This window comes from Tursiops truncatus, chromosome 15 (genome assembly GCF_011762595.2).
Source record: "Tursiops truncatus isolate mTurTru1 chromosome 15, mTurTru1.mat.Y, whole genome shotgun sequence".
NCBI lineage: Eukaryota > Metazoa > Chordata > Mammalia > Artiodactyla > Delphinidae > Tursiops > Tursiops truncatus.
The window spans coordinates 76,379,784-76,400,749 of NC_047048.1; the positions used below are offsets into that span (position 1 = coordinate 76,379,784).

The 20,966-nt window shown below is 46.1% G+C and overlaps 1 protein-coding gene across 13 annotated transcripts in view; it reads right to left on the reverse strand.

The window, feature by feature from the left end:
• The window catches only part of ATP9A (ATPase phospholipid transporting 9A (putative)), a 136,865-nt gene that overhangs the window by 82,104 nt on the left and 33,795 nt on the right, over positions 1 to 20,966 (reverse strand). For all 13 annotated transcript variants that reach the window (XR_004522009.2, XR_002178091.3, XR_012326398.1 and 10 more), the window contains 4 exons: positions 16,635 to 16,743; positions 4,901 to 4,959; positions 3,571 to 3,622; positions 1,436 to 1,530 (listed from right to left, as the gene is read on the reverse strand). Coding sequence is in view for 7 of the 13 variants with exons in the window: in XM_073793106.1 (XP_073649207.1) it covers positions 1,436 to 1,530; positions 3,571 to 3,622; positions 4,901 to 4,959; positions 16,635 to 16,743 (315 nt within the window). In the remaining 6 variants the exon portion in view is untranslated. The remainder of the gene's footprint in view (positions 1 to 1,435; positions 1,531 to 3,570; positions 3,623 to 4,900; positions 4,960 to 16,634; positions 16,744 to 20,966) is intronic.

Here is a 20,966-nt window from a genome sequence, read left to right on the forward strand (position 1 = left end):
ACGCTGTTAGCCAACTAGGCCCCTTCAGCCCACTAAGGCTGAAGGTACAGACAGTGGTACCTTATCTCTCTCTGGACGCCAACCCAGGCCTGGAGAAGACGAATGTTTATGAAACTGGGTGAAGTTTCCAAAGTGCACATCGAGAAAGGAACTCAGAGCCGTGGAACCGGCGGGCACCTTCATGATTCTAGACTCTTCTGGACTGTCTCCTGAACAGACTCCCTCAAATCATGGCAGTGACCCTCGCTGGTTAGCCCCATCTCAAGGATTCCCCAGGGCTCCTGGCCACAGCTGAAAACTCACTAGAATTCCTGGTCTAAACAAATAATAATAAGGATGGTGCTATTTCCCATCTTATTGGCCATGAAAAATCATCAGTACCGCGGGCACGTTTACTGTGACATTCACTCCACTGAGACACAGAACTGTCTCCTGCCCTCTCCCTTCCTCACAGGACGCAGTAAGGACTGGCATTAATCAATGTGGCCACAAGCCCAGGAAAAGCTTCTGCGCTCTGCTTAATCCTTTCAGACCACCCACAGGGCATGTCAGTCTCTGGGCATTTAAATTACATTTTGTGATTTTGTAACCTACTCCCCAGGCCTCATCCAGCCCAGGTGGCTTGCGTTCAAACTTCTTCTTTGACTCCCTCCCTACCTCACTCTACAGTTTAAGGCATGAGTGACAGGGAGCTGGTGGGGAAGTGTGAGGCCCCGGAGAGCTCGGAGGGCCTGTTGGTTCCAACTACTGTGGCCACCCCCCTCAGACAGGGCCTGCACGCTGTTCCATGCACCGTTCGACACACTGTTCCATGCACTGGGCGCACAGCCGTGAACACACCGACAGAAACCTGCTCTCGAAGACTGCCTTGAAGTGAGTGGAGTGGGAATGCAAGGAGAGGGTGGTCAGGAAACACCTCTCCAATAAGGGGACTTGTACACAAAATCCAAGAGTGAGTCTGACTGTTCCTGGTGGAGAAGCTGCAAGGGCAAATGTCGGGGGGCAGAAGCACGCCTGATGGAGAGGCCTGTATGGCTGGGGCTGGCGGGCAGAGGGGAGAGAGCCAGAAGCGGAGGTGAGGCCCTTAGCAGAGAGACGAGGACCGCAGGATTGAGTCTCAGGAAGCCGAGATGCCTTTGGAGATTCTGAGCAGAGGGATAACATGCTCTGCGCTGGGTTTTACTTTTATGCCAGGTATCTGGTCAAGGTTTCTTAGAGCCTCCCTCAAAAGAGTACCATCCCGACAGGCCAGGTCTGCGTTCACAAGGCCACACGGCCTGAAGCCAGCAAGCACTCGGGGCTCTCGAGAACCCCACACCCCCCAGGAGCCCCACCTCACACCTGACGGCCCGTGTCTGGCCCCTGAGGGGCCCGAGGTTGAGAGCCCTGAGGTGACACAGGCGCCAGTGGGGCTTCTGCAGGGACAGTTACTCACAGCAGCGGTGGGCAGCCTCTGAGTGCAGGCCACGGGAAGCCGAAGTTTCCAGTCCGTCTCCCCGTCCAGCTGGTCCGTCCGCAGGAAGCAAGAGCCTGTGGAGGGAAGTGAGGCACCGTCCGTTCACCTGCAATTCAAGAATCCTTCCCGTGGCAGCTCCGAGCAGCTCCGGCTCTAGTACTTGTAAGAACAGCCAATCAATGGCCAACGAACAAGAGGGAAAAATAAATAAATACCCGATTTCCCATCTCCTCCATAAGCTCTGGGGTCAGAAAGATCTGGGTTCAAATACCTCGCTCCACCACTCACAGTGGGAGCCTGGGCTAGTTTCTGGACCTTGCTAAGCCTCGGCGTGTCCGGTCTGTAAAATGGGCAGAAACACAGATCTCACAAGCCTGCTGTAAAGGACTCAGAGGGGTGATCATACCCCCAGCACGGCGGCTGGCACGGGGCAACCAGCATTCGAGTCCATTTGGGGCAGGGGTTACAAGCACCTTCTCGGGAACCAGACCTCCTGGGTTCAGGTTCAGCCTCCACGACTCCCTAGCTGTGCCCTGAGGGAGTTACTTCTCCCCTCTGAGCCTCAGTTTCCTCCAGTGCACAAATGAGGATATTACAGCGCCAACCTCATGCTGCGAGGCCTCAAGAGCTGATCCATGCAAACTGCTCAGAACAGGGGAAGGACCCCAAGGACCACGGTGTCTGCCGTGACTATCGACCTGCAAATCTGGTGGATACACATTTCAATCGGACCTATACCAGTCTGAGCAATCAGTCAGCTTTGTATTTCGTCAGACAGAGAATGTACTGAACTCCCTGACACCACACTTAAGACTTCTGAGGACTTTCAGGAGATCCCTTCTAATTTTTTTTGGCAGGGGGGAACAAAGGGAGAGCACATCTGGCACCCCCAATCCATAACACTCCATTTTCACTGACGAGGACACAAGAACCAATTCGAGGACAAAGCTACAGTGTTTAGAAGAACACTGTTTTAGGGCCTTCCCTGGCAGTCCAGTGGTTAAGACTCTCACTGCCAAGGGCCCGGGTTCAATCCCTGGTTGGAGAACTAAGATCCCACAAGCTGCGCAGCACAGCCAAAAATAAATAAATTAAATAAATAAATAAAAGAAGACTGTTTTAGTGGCGTGCCTTCCACCCCCTCTCTGGATGATTTAACATATTATCAGTATTTCATGTCATCTGCACTTTTATCCAGTTCATCATAAAAGAGGCTGCAGCAACCTCAAAGGGATACAAATACGGATTTTTCCAACGTTTGAAGATCTCTGATTATGCCTGATGGGCAAGAGAAAAACAGCCTTGTTTCCTCAAAACAGCTTAAATAACAACAAATAAAAAGAAAGGAGATTTGAGTCAACCGACGGGGAGGGCAGGAGGCAGCGGGGGCGGCCACAGTGGGAAACGCAGCCGGGCCCCCCGAGCCTGCCCTGCGGGTGCAGGACCTGCGGGTGCAGACGGCCGAGTGTCCTACGTCATTTTATATAAGGGACTTGAGCATTTGTGGATTTGGGTACCCACGGGGGTCCTGGAACCAATCCCCCTCGGACACCAAGAGACAACTGTAATCGCGAGAAGTGGGGTCTTGCAAGAGACTTGAGAGGTTCACTCAGGCAAATAGGCTGTAACGACAAATAAATCGATGGGCAGGGGTGACTACGGCCCCACCACTCGTGAGCCAAGGTGGGGAGAGGCCACCTACCCCTACCTCTCCCCCCAGCTTCCCTACCGCCCCATCTCATGACACTCTCCCAGTATTTTCTCAGGAGTTTCTGTTTGCTTCTGTTTGTTCGACACACTTCCCAGTCCTGCCAACTCCTGCAGTCGAGCTTAATGCAGCCCAGCGGGGAAAAGCACAGCCACTGTGTGTGACTTTCCCAGCTGGGATTCAGCACGGGTCCGACTATCTTTGCTATGATCAAAATCTGTTGACCTGCGCGCACCTAAAACCTTTTTTTTTTTTTTAAAGACTGCTCTATGAAAAGAAACGTTCTTGATTTGCCTCCATGGCTCCACAATGGTCATCTGCTTCTGTTACATTTTCAAATGATTATTTTGCCAAATTACCACTGAAAGGTTAATGGTTATTTTCAAAATTGATCCCAGATGTTTACCGTTTTTTTCTGATGTCCTCAGGAAGATCATGTCAGCAGGGACCCGCTGGTTCTGCGTTATGAACAGAGAGACTGTTACTGTGAATGCCCCTGTGTGAGGTTTCCATCCCCAAGCCCCCGCCCCCTCGGTGGGGGGGGGAGGAGGGGGGCAACCCAAACCCACAGCCTCTTTTAAGTGTCTGCCTTTGTCAAAGACAGATCTGGGGATTTATTTTGTTTTGAATCTGAAAACTCTTGCACGCTGCCCTTACGTTACTAATCTCCTATTGAAATCTTATCTCGGAAAGAGAGCTTCTAGTTTTCTGGCGAATCCAACCATTACCTCCTGAAATTGCAGCCAGAGGACCCGGGAGCCCAAAGCCTGCTCCCCGAGCTGGCTTCCTTCCAGGCTGTCTGCTGAAACTACATACATACGCTCGGCTCACGCTTTCTGCTTCTACCAATTTTCCGGCTTGATGTTTGGCTTCGAGTGGGATTTTAATAAGGAAGTCAAGTAGCAAGAAGCAACCAAAGCCGTTCTCAAAAGAAGAGGGAAGCCAACAGCAGGCCTCATGTAATTGTGAACAGGCAAGTATGTCATAACATAAAGAAGTGTGTGTGGGTCTTCTGAGCTGCCACCCAGGAGAGCTTCACTTTACCCCAAATCAACTGTGAGTTCTTGGATTTAATCCTTTTAAAAGAGCATAGTTCACTTCCTACAGAAACAAGTTAAGATGCAATCCTTTTCTAATCAAATATGATTCCAAGACTCTCCAGGGCCACCCCCAAAATCCAACACCTCCCAAACATACAGAGTAAGAAAAGGTATGAGTGCTGGAGTAACAAACATTATGGACAGCGCTATCTTTAAAAATGCACCTGGGGCCTTTCGACTGTTCTCATGTTTCACTTAACCCCGACTCCCCATGAAATGACAGAAAAGCACAATGTTATTTAAGTGAAAAAATGTGAGACAAAATTGTTCAAGAGGTAAATGACAAATCTTTTTATGTGCTTGTGCAGCCCCCAGACTTCTAGGAAAAACTTTATTATGATGAGTTTAAAAGAAGACTCCAAAACAACAAGCACATCAAACAGGAAATCAAACCTTGGAAGCGCACAGAAACCATGAAAAAATATTCTGTGTGTGTGTGTGTGTGTGTGTCTCATGGGAAAGAGATGTTTCTCCCCAGGCAAAGCTTCTGGGGAGAATCCCAGAAAGCAAACGTCCAGTTCGGCCACCAGATACACGAATCACACGTCGCATCAGGATTCGTGAAGTGGGGGCCAGTGACGCCCCTCTCCCACGCGCCCACGCGGCACCTGTCAGGAGCCGCGAGACCCCACTCACCTTCTCCACAATGATAAGATCTCCAACTTGGATGCTGGAGCTCTTCACCTTCACTGTCCCTGCAAAGAAACAGGCCCAGATATATCACATCTGAATTCCTTCCAAGTCTGCGTACCTCGGCAGGGTGTCTGCTAGCCTGCGGACCCAGAAGCACGTGCCCCTGAGCCCGGCAGCAGCACCTCCTGTCTCTCCGAGAAAAGGTGCACCTACCACAGAGGCCGCCCCAAAAATGAATCCCCGTTTTGCGGAGCACTGGAATGCCTCACTCGAGTAAGATCTTCTGTCTTAACAGCACCTTAGAAGCTATTCTAAATCAGCACCATAGAAGATTCAGCCACACACACACACACACACACACACACACACACACACACACACAGAAATGGGGAAGAAAATTCAGAGTCAGATCCGTGGACAGAAGGTCAACACTTAGTTCTCAACACCATCAAAGAGAAAGAGGATTAAAAAAAAAAAAAAAGAGAGAAAGAGGATAACCCAAAATGACTGACTCTTTTGAAATCTGCGATTGCTCTATCGCGCAGTTTATATGATTGTGATCAGATCACATAACTGTGGCTGGATGTTTATCTGGATAAACAATAACCGCTAACATTAAACACTAACACTGTGCTAAGCGCTGTATAGATATTGACATCCTGATGGCTTCGCTTGCTCCTCTCAAAGGCCACCAGAAAAATATATTATCTCCAGTTTTCAGACACAGAAAATAGGTTCAGAGAGGCCCCGTCTTCCCCTAGTCTCACAGGTCAGCACCAAGATTCAAACCCTCATCTGACTCCAGAGGATGGAATAAAAAAGAGGGACTTCGGTTCAACTCAAAACACATTTACTCAAGTGCCATGTTCTAGGAATTCGAAGATCCAAGACAGTCCCCTTGTCCTAAAAAAAAAGCTCATAGTCTCACGCAGGTGTCGACAAACGCGTCCTATAAAGAGCAGGAGGGTAGACGGTTTAGGTTTTGCAGCCAATGGACAATCTCAACTCTCCCAACAACTCTTCTCCCCAAAGGCAAACAGCCTTTGTACATTTATATTTTAAAATGTAAAAAGTGTTCTTGGCTCCCGAGCGAAGATGGTGGGCTGAATTTGGACCACTGGCTGTAGTCTGCAAACCCATAAACTGGTGAGAAAGACAGCAAGACAAATGCTGTTAGTGCAAAATAGTGTGTGAAAGGATGGGAGTAAGTCCAGCGTGCAAAGGGAGCAGAAAAGGAGACCTCCCCCACTGAAGGAGGACCAAGAACAGTGCCGGGCACCCAGAAGGCTCGTGACTGTTCACTCCACATTCAAGCCCCCTTAACTGAATGCCTGCTGGAGGCCAGGTGTTCTAAGGGTGGGATGCATGGGACTCGCACTCCAGTGGCAGGAAGGAGGCAAGAGACAAATAATGAATGAACGGGCTGGGGTATGGGGAGGTATCAACAAATGCTTTACAGGAGAGCTGAGGTCCGAATTAACCAGATGAAGGATACTGGTTACCAGCATCAGGAAAAAGGAAGGCATGAGATGGGAGACAGTGACGCACGTGCATAGCACATGCATCTGCGTGGCCACAGGCTGGAACTCCTTTAGCAAGGGAGAAAGCATCACCCGGAACAGAAAGAGAGGAAGGGCTTGGGGGGCCAGGTGGTCCAGCACCCCATAAATAAGCCTGTGGAGGACATGGGTCTTTATTCTGGTGACGGATCAAATTCCCACACAAGGGAGTAACACCATAAAAACCTTCATGTTTTTGGCGTCTCGTAATAAAGCCCATTTAACTTACAAATGTTCAGCTAAGAGAGAAGAAAATACTGATGATTCCCAGTCCTCCTCGATAAAGTATATGCCCCGGAGCAGGAGTGACCTGGGAGTTCTGAACCTGCTGCCCCGCCGTGGACTCACTCCTTCAACAAACACCCAACACTCACCCACTAGGAGCTAGTGCACAACGCCAGTTATTTCATCGTACACTTTTCACATCCTTTAATGCCATGGGTCTTTTCAGTAATTCACCACTAAATGAGATGTTTCAAAGCATTCCAATGACTTCAACTGAAACAACTCTTTCTAAGAGGTTCCACAGGGTTTGATTTTTAACTAATGTCTGTACTTAATTAAATTTTGTCATGGTAACAGTGAGAAGACCTGGCACTAACAGGGCAGCTCTTGAACACGAACGACTTCTAGAAAACACGTGGCAGGTGGCTCTGAGGACGGCTAGACTCTCTCCACCTAGGACGGGAGCATCTGATAGGGCCCTGCTTTCGTAAAGCACGAATTCAACCCAATGGCCTGCGCCTGGGCATCCTCGGGACTCACTAGCCTCAAGCGTTCGCTGTGTCGCTCTATTGGCAGAGGGAACAGAGAACGGCGGCGAGCCCTACGAGTCAGCTCATTAGAAACGGCAGAATGAAGAGCGGGCTCCACGCGCAGAATTCTCTTCCGACCTGAACAATTCTTCTTGTCCAATGAGGGGGCAACAGGAAAAATGCATACAGATACGCTGCTCTCTCTGGACAGCTTATCAAAGCCTTCCTCGAGGGAAGATCGTAAATTCATCGTGCCCCCCACCCCCTGAGCCAGTGAGCTTTTCCTTCGCCTGAGCTCGCCCCAACTTTCCCGAACATAAATTTACACATTGTCTTTGGTTTTATTACTGAAATTTATGCTGGTGGCCTGACCCAAACCATCCCTGAGCCTGTGTTCTGATCTTCAAGACCTGCTCACAAGTTTGCTCTTAATATTTAACCCTAAGAAGAGCACTGTTATAACTCTTATCAAATAATAACTGCATACGGATATATGTGTGTGTTAGTGAGACAAAGGACAAAGCAGGAAGATTATACTAAAAGGGTTAAGGGTGATTCCTTCTAGGGACAGAGGAGATTTACCCCTTTCTTTGGCAAAAATACTTTCTAAATTCTTCACGACAATTTTCTTATAATAAACATGAGGTGCTCTTCCAATAAGAAAAAGATATAATAAATTAAATTAGCTCAAACTTTTAAGTGACCAGGCCCAGATTTTTCCCTTCCACGGCAGGGTCCTGATTTACGATCGGTTAATTTGAACTCTGCCTCTCTGTCCATCTGCTCTGCCTCAACAAAAACCCTTTAATCCGCTGTGTTTGCAGAGCAGTTTCTGACTAAACCCAGCAGGCCGATTCCTCGGACAAACCCTCCTACTGTAACTGGCTCCATCTCAGGAGGAGGGCAGCGGGGGCCACACCACCCTGAGGTCACTGGGGTTTCTCAGCCCCAGCTCCCTCATTAGCATTTTAGGATTTGGCGGAGATGAGCCTCAGCTTTGCAGGTTCCACACAGGGAGACCCTCAGATTCACTCGCTCTATCGAGCCAACGCACGGTCCTGCCCACACACTGGGACTTTTCGGGCCGCACTACCGTTTCTGGGTGATCAAACATGTGTAGCTCAGGCCTGCACACAGAACACACACTTAGCACGTGTCTGTGTACCTGTGCGCTCTGAACGAGAAAAGGCAAATTAAAACCGTAAGAATGAAAGGAGGGAAAGCGGCAGGAAAGAAAGAGAAGGGGAAGCGGAGACCAGTATTTCGATTCCAACGTTTACTGGGGTTTTGGTTGCCGAGGTCCAAGTGAAACGCCCCTCTCTAAGAAGCCCACGAGTAGGTAGGGGAGGCACCGCTGGGGCAGGAGAGAAAGAGGACCAGAGTCAGAAAAGCTGAGCGCGCAGTGGCTGGGATTAACTTCCAGAACGACAAGACTCTGAAAATTGTGGAAAGGGCCCAAAACACATAATGTCTAACCTCACGTGAACCACTGTTCTGAGTTTTCTACCAATATTCTTGCAAAAAAAGAACAAGAAACATGCGCACGATGGCAGAGCCCCCGTCTTCCTAGCAAGAGAATACGATACATGAAAAATAACACACTGAAGTGATTATTACCTACCTCAAGCGAGAGGAGCTCTCCCTACAGTCCATTATCTGGTTAGAAGAAAATTCTCTCCCAACACCCCACTGAGAAGTTAGCAGACATACTTCCCAAGCACCCCTACTTTGTGTGTGTGTGTGTGTGTGTGTGTGTGTGTGTGTGTGTGTGTGTGTGAGATCTACCCTAGAGATTCCTAAAACTTCTAGAAGCAGAGTCCAACCCATGGGCATGTGACCTGTGTATTCACATAGATCCCCTCACCCTTGGGTGAATGACCTACCGTTTTCATCTTCAAATTCTTAATAACTTTTAAACAAGTGACCCCGTATTTTCATTTTGCACTGAGTCCCACAAATTACATAGCGGGTCCTGAACGGGAGTAATAACACCCATTCGCATTTCCTTTATAAAGTGCACAGGAAGATCCGGCCGTGTTCTGAGATCCGAAGCCACAGAACTCCTCACTTTGCCCCCCAGACCTCTTTTTTCTTTTGGACCCTGTCACACCCAGTCTCCAACCTCTAGGCTCTGGGATTCCTACCTATCTTTGCAGAAACTCTACAGAAGTCGGGTAAGAGATTTTTCAAAGGTTAAGTGGCCGATTCTCTGCCGGACACATCCTAAATCATAAAACGCCTTCTATAAAAGAAATGCATCCCGTTCAGCTTCTGCCACTTCACCCAGGTCACCTCTGAGCTAGAGTTTATAACGGGGAACAAACTTCCAATTACTAGAGCTGTTTGTTTCTGCAGAGATGGACCCCCAAGCCTTTCATAAGCAAACCCATTGAGCCCAAACCGTGCTTTTCATGGATGAGAGCTTCAGAATAAGGGCAGTTTGTCTATACTGCAGAGAGAAACCAGATGTTTCCCTTGAGTCGAAACAAGCAAATGACAATTCAGTCACACTGCAGAACAGCCCAAAAAAAAAAAGTAAATTCCGGAGCGCTAGTACGTGTGGGCCAATTTTTTGACCTCCGAACACCTCCAGCTATACTTCTATTTTTCATTGTGCCTGCAGGACACTGATTGCCTTTGCAGGTCTTCAGCAGCAAGCTCTGTGCACTAACCCTGGTTAATGTATAACTCTTTAACTCGAACTCTAATCTGACTGTGACAGTGATGAGTTGTAAATTCTACAGCATGTGTACGTTTCCTGGGCTTGACACGAAAACGCCTTTGCAGACCCCGCAGAGTTCATAGGTTTAAAGTGGAAATTTTCATATTCCGATCAGGTTGTCTGCATTCCCCAAAGCCTAAGAAAAGACTGTTATTTGAAAACAGGCAAAGGGTGGAAGAATATTATTATAAATTCCACGGGACACTTCCTGGGGCTTTTGTTTAAATTAGCGGGAACTTTAAAAGAAAGGCTGTAGTTTAAATTTAACAAGTGTATACGCAAAAGAGGCTTTTAAAATAAATACATAAATGGCCCTTCCCTGCTTCTGGTGCCCAATAATGATGAAATAGGCCAACACCCCTGGCAGGGGGGAAATACCTTTTGGGAAAGATAACAGTGCAATTTGCATTTGAGATTTTTTTTTCAGGGTTTTTTAAATTTTTTTAATTAAACAATAGATCAGTTCACCAGCGATTTGTAATAAAGTCAAATTGAGTAGTTTGAAAGAATAAAAGGAACCTTCTGGGTCTGAAATAACAAACTTCACATCTGTCAGAGAATTATGGGAAAGTGTTTGGCAAGACCTATTTTAAGACTTGTAAAAGCTAATGCTCTGAATCTTAATGAGGAAAGCCTGGGAAGGGGAATGCTTTGCTTACTGAGCTGCATTTGAGATCCTCAGTAAAGACCTTTGCAGTACTTCTGCGGCAGTAATATCAAAAAGACCATCATTGAGCAGATGCAAACTATTATACATAGAATGGATAGGCAACAAGGTCCTGTTGTATAGCACAGGGAACTAGATTCAATACCCTGTAATAAACCATAGTGGAAAAGAACATGAAAAAGAGTATATATATATATACATGCAACTGAATCACTTTGCTGCACACCAGAAACAAACACAACATTGTAAATCAACTATACTTCAATAAAATAAAAATTTTTTAAAAGACCATCACTGTAACCCTCTTCTTTTAAAAAAGCATAATGCAGTTTTAGTGTTATCCTAAGTCTGAACAGAGTATGAAAACAAACGGTACTTGTGTTTAAGAATACAGCGCTTTCGTTTAGCTAATTATTAGCTAAACAACTCCCCGTTAATGAACACATGTTCCCTGCCCTATCCTACCTTCTGATGAACTCCAATGGAATACAACGCCCTAAAAGAAACACATGTGTGTCCTTAGACCTCAAATTTTAGTCACATTAATTGCAATCCTAAATAATGGTGCAAAGTGGATTTTGGACTAAATTGAAAAAAAGACATCACTCTCAAATGGAAGTGAGATCCTTGAGGTTATTCTGTAACTGGGAAAGGGTAAACAGAGCAGCACGAAGGAACAACCTGAAAAGAACTGGAGAAGAGGAAAGATATCCGTTCCGTTTTTTACACCACAGATGTGCTAAAAAGCTGAAACTAAGAGGGAGTCTCTCCATTTTGCACAGACCTTTGGCTTACGACTTACGGTTCACCATGTGCCCAGATGTCCCCAGCAGGAAAGAAGCATCAGCAATTGTGTTAATTTTGCTTCTGTTTGCACTTTCCTTCAAGGCTAATTATCCACTTGCTTCATTTAGCCCTTGATCACAAGTTAGTCTGAGAAAACATTCCTGGTATGAAGACCCCTGGAATTCATCTGGTAAAAATGCAAATCCAACTGCCCTTACTACCTGTGATAAGCAAGGCAGATTCCCCCTCCAGAATTAAAGTTTTGGTTTGGTAAGGACAAGGATAAAGAAAGATAATTCCTTGACTAATTACTCTTTCCTGACCCAACCCAAATCTTTCAAGTAACAAAACAAAGTTTTGCTGGGTCTGTTACTACTTCAAGACCCTCTCTTCTTCGGCTTTGGTGTTTGCAGTGCCACTGAATGCTATTAATTTGGAAGGACAGCTCCACAATTAAAGTCATAGAATGCATAAAAGTCCAATAAGACCCTCTCAAGTCTCTGATCAGCTTTAAATGTGGATTCCAAGTAGGAGGAGAGGGGATGCTTATTTATCTAAAAGCATCATTCCTACTTGGCTTTCAACACTTCGTTCATCTCAGAATGAGGGGGCTGGATTGATTTCTTTGGACTCAGCAATGTGTTTTGTCCTACTGTACAGCAAAAGGAACTATATTCAATATCCTGTAATAAACCATAATGGAAAAGAATATGAAAAAAATGCATATATATGTATAACTGAATCATTTTGCTATGCACCAGAAACTAACACAACATTGTAAATCAACTACACTTCAATTAAAAAAGAAGTGTTTTAAAATGGACTTAAATCTAGAAGCCCTTCTGTAGCATATGTATTAAGGCTGAACGCCATGGCAATCATTGAGATATTCTATGGGAGAGTGTGAGCCTCAGCTCCAGGCACAGAGTGGAGCCTAGACTTATAGGCTAAGGTTTTACATTCGGACAAGCTGGGGTTCACAGCAAGCTCTACCCCTTAACCAGCTACATCATCTCAGACACAATACTTAACCTCTATGAGCCTCAGTTCCCCATAAGTAAAAGCTACCTCCATAAGGCTGTTTAAAATAATTACAGACCAGACCTTGTCCAGCACCTGGCTGGCTTATAGTAGGTAAATCTTTCTTTTTTTCTCTCCTGCTTCCCAATCTGGACAGCGTTTTTCAAACAGATCCAATGCCACCTTCTCCCTGTAGCATGCCTTGATTACAGATTCCTGGATCACAGAATAAACTTTCCCAGAGTCTCAGGTCTTCACGGGCCAATATGTTTTTTTCTTCTATTTTCCCAGGAAGGAGAGGCTCTGGAAACAAGGCGGAATTGGGAAGAACAAGACAGAGCCAGAACCTGGGGTTCTGTAGCCCACGCCTCTAGCCATCCCAGCCTGTGACCTTTGGAGAACTCTTTACCAGGAACACTTCATCGGCATGTGATTCCCGTAAAGGCACAGGGCCCTGCACTCAGAAGGGGCCATTACTTGGTTTCACGCTCTGCTGCCGCCATCTTGAATAATTTTTGAATGGAGGCCCCAAGTGTTCATTTTGCATTCAGCACCACCAATCATAACGCCAGTGCTGTTCCAACCTCGAAGACTCAGGATGCAGGTCACCTCTTCCAGGAAGACATCATCAGCTCCTCTCTGATGGGCTCCCGTAACCTCCCATAACCTCTGGTTCCTACCTCCATTAACTCACCCACCAATATTTAATGAACTCCTGCTACGATACCACCAGCACTGCCTTTCTTGGGCACAGACCAAATCCCAGCACAGTGCTAAATTTTTCTCCTGCAAGAGTTATATTTACGGCAACTCTCTAAGGTAGGCACTATTATTATCCCCAATTTACTGACAGATTAAGGGATCTGTCCCCACAGCAGGGCGGGAGGCAGAAGCAGAACTCTTGAATCCAGGCACAAACTCAGAACCACTACTCTCCCCAACCACCAGGCACTGTGCTCAGAACCAGGAATGTGGTGGTCACGAAAGGGGATATTCTACTTAAGGACCACAACACTCATGCCACTAAAGTATAACTACTAGTTACATTTTGTAATCATCCCCTTTACATGCCTGGATACCTTGCTGGACTATTAATTTTCCAAAGTCCCAGCCCCTCAAGTTTATCTCTGTAATACAGAAACCTCTCACAGACTTTGGAAAGTGATGGAGTTTCAAATATCCTTGAAGAATGAATAAAATGTCATTTCTACATGTAGGCTAATTTTATTATCAATATTAAAATACTTCAAATACTTCTTATTAAACTATGACAATTACATTAAAAACTAATCCATTGATGTGTTGTTTTAGACACACCTCGAATGATATAAGATGATCTAAACCACTGGAAGCAGCAATTAAAAAAAAAAAAAAGATCATCCATTTTTTTCTCCCAATGGTGAATTTCTTATTTCCAGAGTTTTTAATTCACTTGTTTAAAATCAATTTTTTTTCTCCAAGTTCGAAACCTTTTCAATTCGATTAACATAATGCCTCTACAACTTTGGTAACATCGCAGGATCTGTGCCACTGGCATTCTTAAAATGACATAAATTCCTGCATTGTTGTGAATCTAATTTTGAGACCTCGAGCAAACATGAATTGACAGACAAGCTACAAAGTAACTGGCCTAAAACTGGCCTGTCCTTTTCAAAAATGTCAATGTCATAAAGAAATCCGGAGAACTCTGCCAAGTTCGAAGAGATCAGGGAGAAAGGACAACTAAATGCAAAAGGCAAACCTGTCCCGGCTCCTGGACAAGGGAAAAAAAAAAAATTTTAGGAACAAATGGCGAATTCTGAGTAAGAAGTATAGATGAGATTAACAGTAATGTAATGATAAACTTCCTGATTTTGTAATTATACTGTGCTATGTAAGGAGAACATCCTACTGGGAATTAAACGTTGATGTATTTACAGGTTAAAAGGGAATCGTGTATGCAACTTAATTCTCCAAGGGCTTAGAGAGAGTGAGGGGAAAGCATGAAAAAGACAAAAGCTTAACAACCGATGAATCTGGGTGAAGGCAAATAGGAGTTTTCCACGTGATTTCTGCAACTATTTTTCTAGTTAGAAGTTATCACCCACCCACCCCAAATATTTAACTATATTAGTACAAGTACTGCTGTTATTAAACAGGAAATGATGCCGAATGCAGATAAGTATAATGGCTTATAATCTCACGATCAAGGACTTGGCATTTTGGTTTCCAAACTTTTTTGAACTCCAAAACTAGTGTTGAAAAGTACATTTTAAGATGCCATGTGATAAAAAGAGAAAACAGTCCTGCGTGGATATACATATACGTATCTGTTTCCCTTTGCTTTTGAAAAGCCTCACTCAAGAAAATATTATTAAATAATTGAATGGTAAGGTAAAGAAAAAAAAAAAAAGGCTTCTTTCTCTTCCTCTCTCTGAAATCCTCCAGTTTGGGCTTCGTACTCTGGCCCTTCCCCCCACAGGGTATCAAATAACTAACCTCCCCTCCTTCACTTTCCAAGCTGACAGTTTTCTTCAGTGCCTTTTGGGGCCTTTCAAAACAAATTGCAGAGCCAGGGTCTGGGTTAATATTCAAAACTCTGCTAGGTCTTCCCCTACTGTTGGATTGGCATGACAATGGAAACCACGGGCCACAGAAGGAGACCCACAAAGGAAGACAAGTTTTTAATGCTACAGCCATCTGCCAGTTCTCCTCTGGATCTTTTCAAGAACTGAGGGAAGCTAAAGCAGGGGCTGAGAAGGGGGTCGGGTCTGCAGGGGAGGGCAAAAAAATCACTCACAGGAAAAGCAATTGCAATATGAAAAGAACCAAAGAAGGTCTGGAGCCTGGATGGCTGAATGAATGGGATCCCAGGGCCCCTCCTCCTGAGCTCTAAATAGACCCACCGCACCCTCTCCATGGGGCTTTTGTCTGCTGCCAAGCATTGTAAATGTTATAGTCAGAATATGTTATTAAGGGAGGATTTAATATACACAAACCACAAAAAAACATACTCCAGAGGGGTCTTCTGATTACCCACATGGAAAGCCCAAGCCACCTGCCTTTGCAAAGATTACGCTGGGTTTTCTTTCTTTAGGGAGCAAAACGTCCTAAATACAGTAGTTTAGCAATAATAAAGCATTTCTATACCAACTCTAAATCCCCCCTTCTCCCAGAGACTTGCAACTTTTTAAGACCACCAACTATGAAAATCTATTTCAATGCATTAAAACAAGATACTTTCATGCCCTCACAGGATTATACTTTTTTAAAAAAAATTTGGAGCGTTAAATAAATTTCTCCAACATTTGTCCGAGAAGGAAAATTCTACTCAAACCCCGGAAACCATGGACGGACTGTTTCCTCAGAAGACTAACGCACTTAACATACAGCAGTTCACAACCTGGCTGGCTGCAAGCTCCCTTGGGCATCTATCTTATCTCTTTCCGAATTCTCAATTTCCTGAAGGCAAACCACAGTTTTTATTCGCCTCAGCCGCTCCTAAAACATTATTAATCCCTGAATGGGATCAGTAATCTTCGAGGAACTTTCAGTAACATTCTCTCAAGTCTGAATACAACCTTACAGGAAATCTAGGTAGAATTTGTAGTTGGAAACAGAAGTCGACATTGGCTGGGTTGTTTTGTGGGTTCTCAACGGTGTGTTTGAGCAGGTTTTTAAAATTCCCCCATTTCAAAAATTCAAATTAAAGGTTACCTAGTAATTTCTCTTTGGGTCAGATTTAGTCACTCTTCACTCTTCCATCTTAAGGATTTATAAGATGGCTTCAAAGAAACCTTCACAGATGCAGCTTTTATTATATTAAGTCTGGTGCCTTCTTAAAAACTCACATTGCAAAGTTGTAATGTTCGTTTTGTAATGTTGAAAGAGTATCTTTTAAAGCTGCACTGCCTTGGAAACGCGTGTGGGAGGATGCAAAGCACACAGAATTAAATTCCAGGTTGATGAGGCACAAGGCAGATGACAGGACTGGCTCTAAGAGGGCAGTGGCAGCCCAGGGATGCGGCTGGAGTAACCCCAGGTCCTGGGGCAGACGCTGGCCTCCCTGGTGCCGTCAACGAGTGACTGCCCTGCCACGGGGCACCCACACACCCGCCAGCCCCGGGCCTTGAACTCTGCTCCCTGACTGTCAGCGGCCCATGATTGAGTTGCAACCCTGTGGGCCACCCCACACACACACTGGGGGCCCTGCTGCAGGAAGCGGCCCCACTGGGGCCAGGAGGCTGACCTCTCGCTGTGAGCCGGCTGTAGACCTGCGAGTTGACTTCCTTGTCTCGCACGTAGCATCGGATCTCCTCCACCGCCTCTCGGATGATGGTGACGGCCAGCACAAAGCCCTGCACAGAGACAGAGAGAGGGTGAGCCCTGGTGGAAGCCACCTTCCTCTCCTGGGGCCGGGGACAGAAAAGGCCAGAGGCCACTTGAGGGCAGCAGGGCAGGACCTGCTAATTATTCCAAGGGCAGAAGCCCCAGCAAACCCACTTCTCTGAATCTCATGCACCGGAAAAACTCTCACTGACACACACGTGTACAGGGACGTCCGCAGTCACCACCACCACAGGGTTCCTAAGAGTGAAAAACACAGAAACCCCAGAACCGTCCGGCCACAGGTGAGGGCTGAGTGATGGTGACCTCTGACGTCTGCATCTCACTCGTCACGTGCGGGTGCCATTTGAAGTGCTTTCCACCCCTTAGTGCAGGTCGTGGCTGAGATCACCACACTGCCCGTGAAGAAACTGAGACACACAGAGGCTGAATAATCTTGCTCCTACGTGATATCGCAGGGAATCTAGTTCCAGAGGCTTAACCGCCACAATGTTCTGCCTCTGGAGAAACCTGGGTAGGTGGAACCAGTAAGATGGTCCACCAGGACCCAAAGTGAAATGCATCCCTGTTTGTATTGACCTCTCAGTAGGGAAATTAACTTTCCGGAACATAACAATGTAACATTGTTCAAATAAACACCAACGAAGATTCTCCTATACTGCTAAAGATTTTCCACTGGCCTCAACTACTGGTTAGATTCCTCTGCAAGGTAGGGGGCTAAGATGGAATGGGGACTTCAGTCTTTCCTGTAATGTTTTAAACTTCTATAAAGAAAACATATTAAAGTATTAATTGCGTAAGTACACACTCATAAAAAGAAAATTTTAAACTGCCCTACCTTCCCAAGTCAGATACCCCAACTCATAAAAACCTGGTACAGAGGTTATACTCACAGGCATGCGAGTCACCCATATCTAGAATCTATTTTCATCTAGATTTTTCCTCTTGTATCAAGAAAGGCAAGAACCGTCATTCATTTTTTCTTACAAAATACACTTGCCACCCCTCCTTTTAAAGTCTTTTTTTTTTTTTAATGCAGAGAGCACAATCGCCCCAAGGTTAGCAGTAGTGAATTCTGAGGCTTTCATCTTCATACTGTTTATCCCATGCAATATATTAAGTTAGATTCAAAGGACTTCAAATCTCTTATGTAAATTTAGCCAGAGATGTGCTGCTCTGTGAAACTCCTCCAAAGGCCCACACATCTTTACAATCAAAGGATTACTCCTGTTTCCACTCAGATGTAAAGTACACACTGAAGCCAAAGCAAAACTGGTACATTTCAGAAAAAAAAAAAAAAACGCATAACCAGACCACATACAGAGGTGAGAGAAAACCCATTCTGGAAAAGCACCGCCGCTTTGCAGAATCCCCACCCCCTCCCCCAGGCTGCTGTTTTGTTCTGGGCCATAACCCACGTTTTTTGTTGTTTGTTTTTTCAAATGTTCCAGTTTCTATTTCTCTCTGCATGGGCCTGGCTAAATCCCATTGATGTTAATGGAAAGTGTGTGCTCACTACAAAGACAGGAGGCGCTAACCTCCCCGCTACAAATAAATACCCCCTCATAAGTCACCGTATCTATGACCCCCGAACACACATACACGCGCGCGCGCGCGCACACGGTCCTCATCAATCCCAGGGGACGTGCCACATCTTAAGCTAGAAACTGCTTTACAAAGAGTTGCACATGTAGTCCAGAAATAAATTCCACCCAACCAACTTCGGAGGTCCTTAAAGAGCCACAGATACTGAGAAAGAGGCCTGAATGCGAGTGGGGGGTTTTCTGAGCTTGTAAGGAAATCAGAGGTGGTGGCGCTGAACAGACATGAAATTCTGAAGGTGCTAAGACTCTTCTATAAAGTTGTATGTCAAAAATAGACTTACTAAAGCAAAATTCTGAAAGAAATCAGAAAAGCCGTTCCCTCTGGTTGGGGAGGGGGCCGAGTGGAGAGGGGCAAGGGGGAACTCTCCGGGGTGATGGAATGGTCTTGACCAAGGTGGTGCTGACATGGGTGCTGACGAATGTTAACATACAGTGAGCTGAAAACAGTATCTGTGCATTTTATGGCATGTAGATCGCATCTTAATAACAACAAAAAAATTCTAGGTTATTTGGTCTTCGTACAGTTCTATGGATTATTTCAGCAGTCACCTGAGGAATTTCTCCCTCTAACGTATTACTATCAAGAAAAAAGTTACCAAAAGCTAAAACGTAATCCACACAATGAACAATGGCACTAGTACCAGAATTTTTTCATTAAAATGAGAACATTTCCCAAGAATGTTCTATGTGTCAGGAGCTATTTGAAGCATTTTTCTTGCTGTACTTCACTGAACCTCCCAACAAGCCGAGGGGGTAGACGTGATCGCCCCTATTTTATAGGTAAGGAAACTGAGGCTCAAAAAATCTTGTTCCAATTACACAGCTTCTCAGAGAAGCTGCAGCAAGAGCTCAACCATCTGGCCACCCCGCCCTCATTCTGAACCACTGAGTTCATGGCTGGGTTTGAAATGAGAGGACTCTCAGGGTGGTTGGAGACATTTCAAAATGTACTTTAGCCAAGAACGGGAAATTGATTCTCTACATAAAAATCTAGGGGATTTAGGGGAAGTCAGCTACAGTCTTCTAGAAACAGATGCTACCTAATTTGTCTGACCCCAAACTCCCTTCTCGGCAGCCCCTGGAAAGAGAGGAAGAACTTGTACAAGACAAGCATCTCCTCCTGTCTCTGAACCATCACAGGAAACTTCGGCTATAAAAGGGGTCACAAGCTAGTGAGAAACCTCAGGACTGGGACATCCCTGGTGGCGCAGTGGTTAAGACTCCGCGCTCCCAATGCAGGGGGCCCAGTTTCAATCCCCGGTCAGGGAACTAGATCCCACACGTGTGCCACACTAAGAGTTCACATGCCACAACTAAGGATCCCATGTGCTGCAACTTAGAGGCTGGCAAGCTGCAACTAAGGAGCCTGCCTGCCACAACTAAGACCCAGCACAACTAACTAAATAAATAAATAACCTCAGGACCGCCAGAGGCTGCTGGTAACCCACCTGTCTTCTCTCTACAGCCAGAGTCCCAGGGAAACCAGGTGATTCAGCTGCTTACATTGGAAGTCAGGCCTTCTGGCTTCTCCCGGAAATTCTGAGCGTCATTTCAGAGAGGAGACGTGGGCTAGGACCGGGATCGGGCCCTCTTTTAGAAGTGTGGCAGCCCTCCAGGTCATCCCGGCCCCCACGGTTCACCCCATTGCATTTCCTGAGACCCTGGAGTCAGCATCACCGGTGCTAACGTACAGAATACATACTAGGAACAGAAAAGGGTATAGTACCTAACAACAGGTTGCGTTCCACATTTTGATTCTCGGTCACCAGCCCCAAGAAGCAATGTGGCCTCCCCCTGTGGAGGGAACAACTCTATTCTGAATGGTTTCAAACACCCTGAATGCATGTCTGATCTATGTCGTTTCCTGTACCTTTCCACCTTCCGTAGAGGCACGCTGAGGTGACTTAAGACAGAGATCTCTGCACATAAAGATGAAAAACACTTGAAAGAATAAAAGGTGGGCTTCCCTGGTGGCGCAGTGGTTGGGAGTCCGCCTGCCGATGCAGGGGACACGGGTTCGTGCCCCGGTCCGGGAGGATCCCACATGCTGCAAAGCAGCTGGGCCCGTGAGCCATGGCCGCTGAGCCTGCGCGTCCGGAGCCTGTGCTCCGCAGCGGGAGAGGCCGCCGTGGCAGTGAGAGGCCCGCGTACCGCCAAAAAAAAAAAAAAAAAAAAGAATAAAAGGCAACCCCCAGCTCCAAAGATAAACACTAACTTCGGTGAAGAACCTTCCAGACCTCCATGTATTTACATGCACAAGTGTGCAAAAATACCTCTTGTGGGGGAGAGGGTCATAAAAATGGGAGTATGCTGTCCATGTTATCCTGAAACTTACTTTTTTCATGCAAAGAAAAAGATGAGTCACACCATGTCATGTCGACATCACTGGAGTGACTTCGTCATTCCTGACTCCGGGGCAGCATCCCATAGTTTTGCTGGACCAGCGTTCAGGTAACCATCGATGGACATCTGTTTGCTTCCAGTGTCTGAGTAACATACGCCATGCTGCAAAGAATGCCCTCGTACACACACCCCACACACACCCCAAAGCCTTTTCTGATATTCCAAAGCCCAGTCCTTAGAAAAAGAAAATGAGTGTCCGTCTCTGTGGGGCTTCACATCCTCTCCAC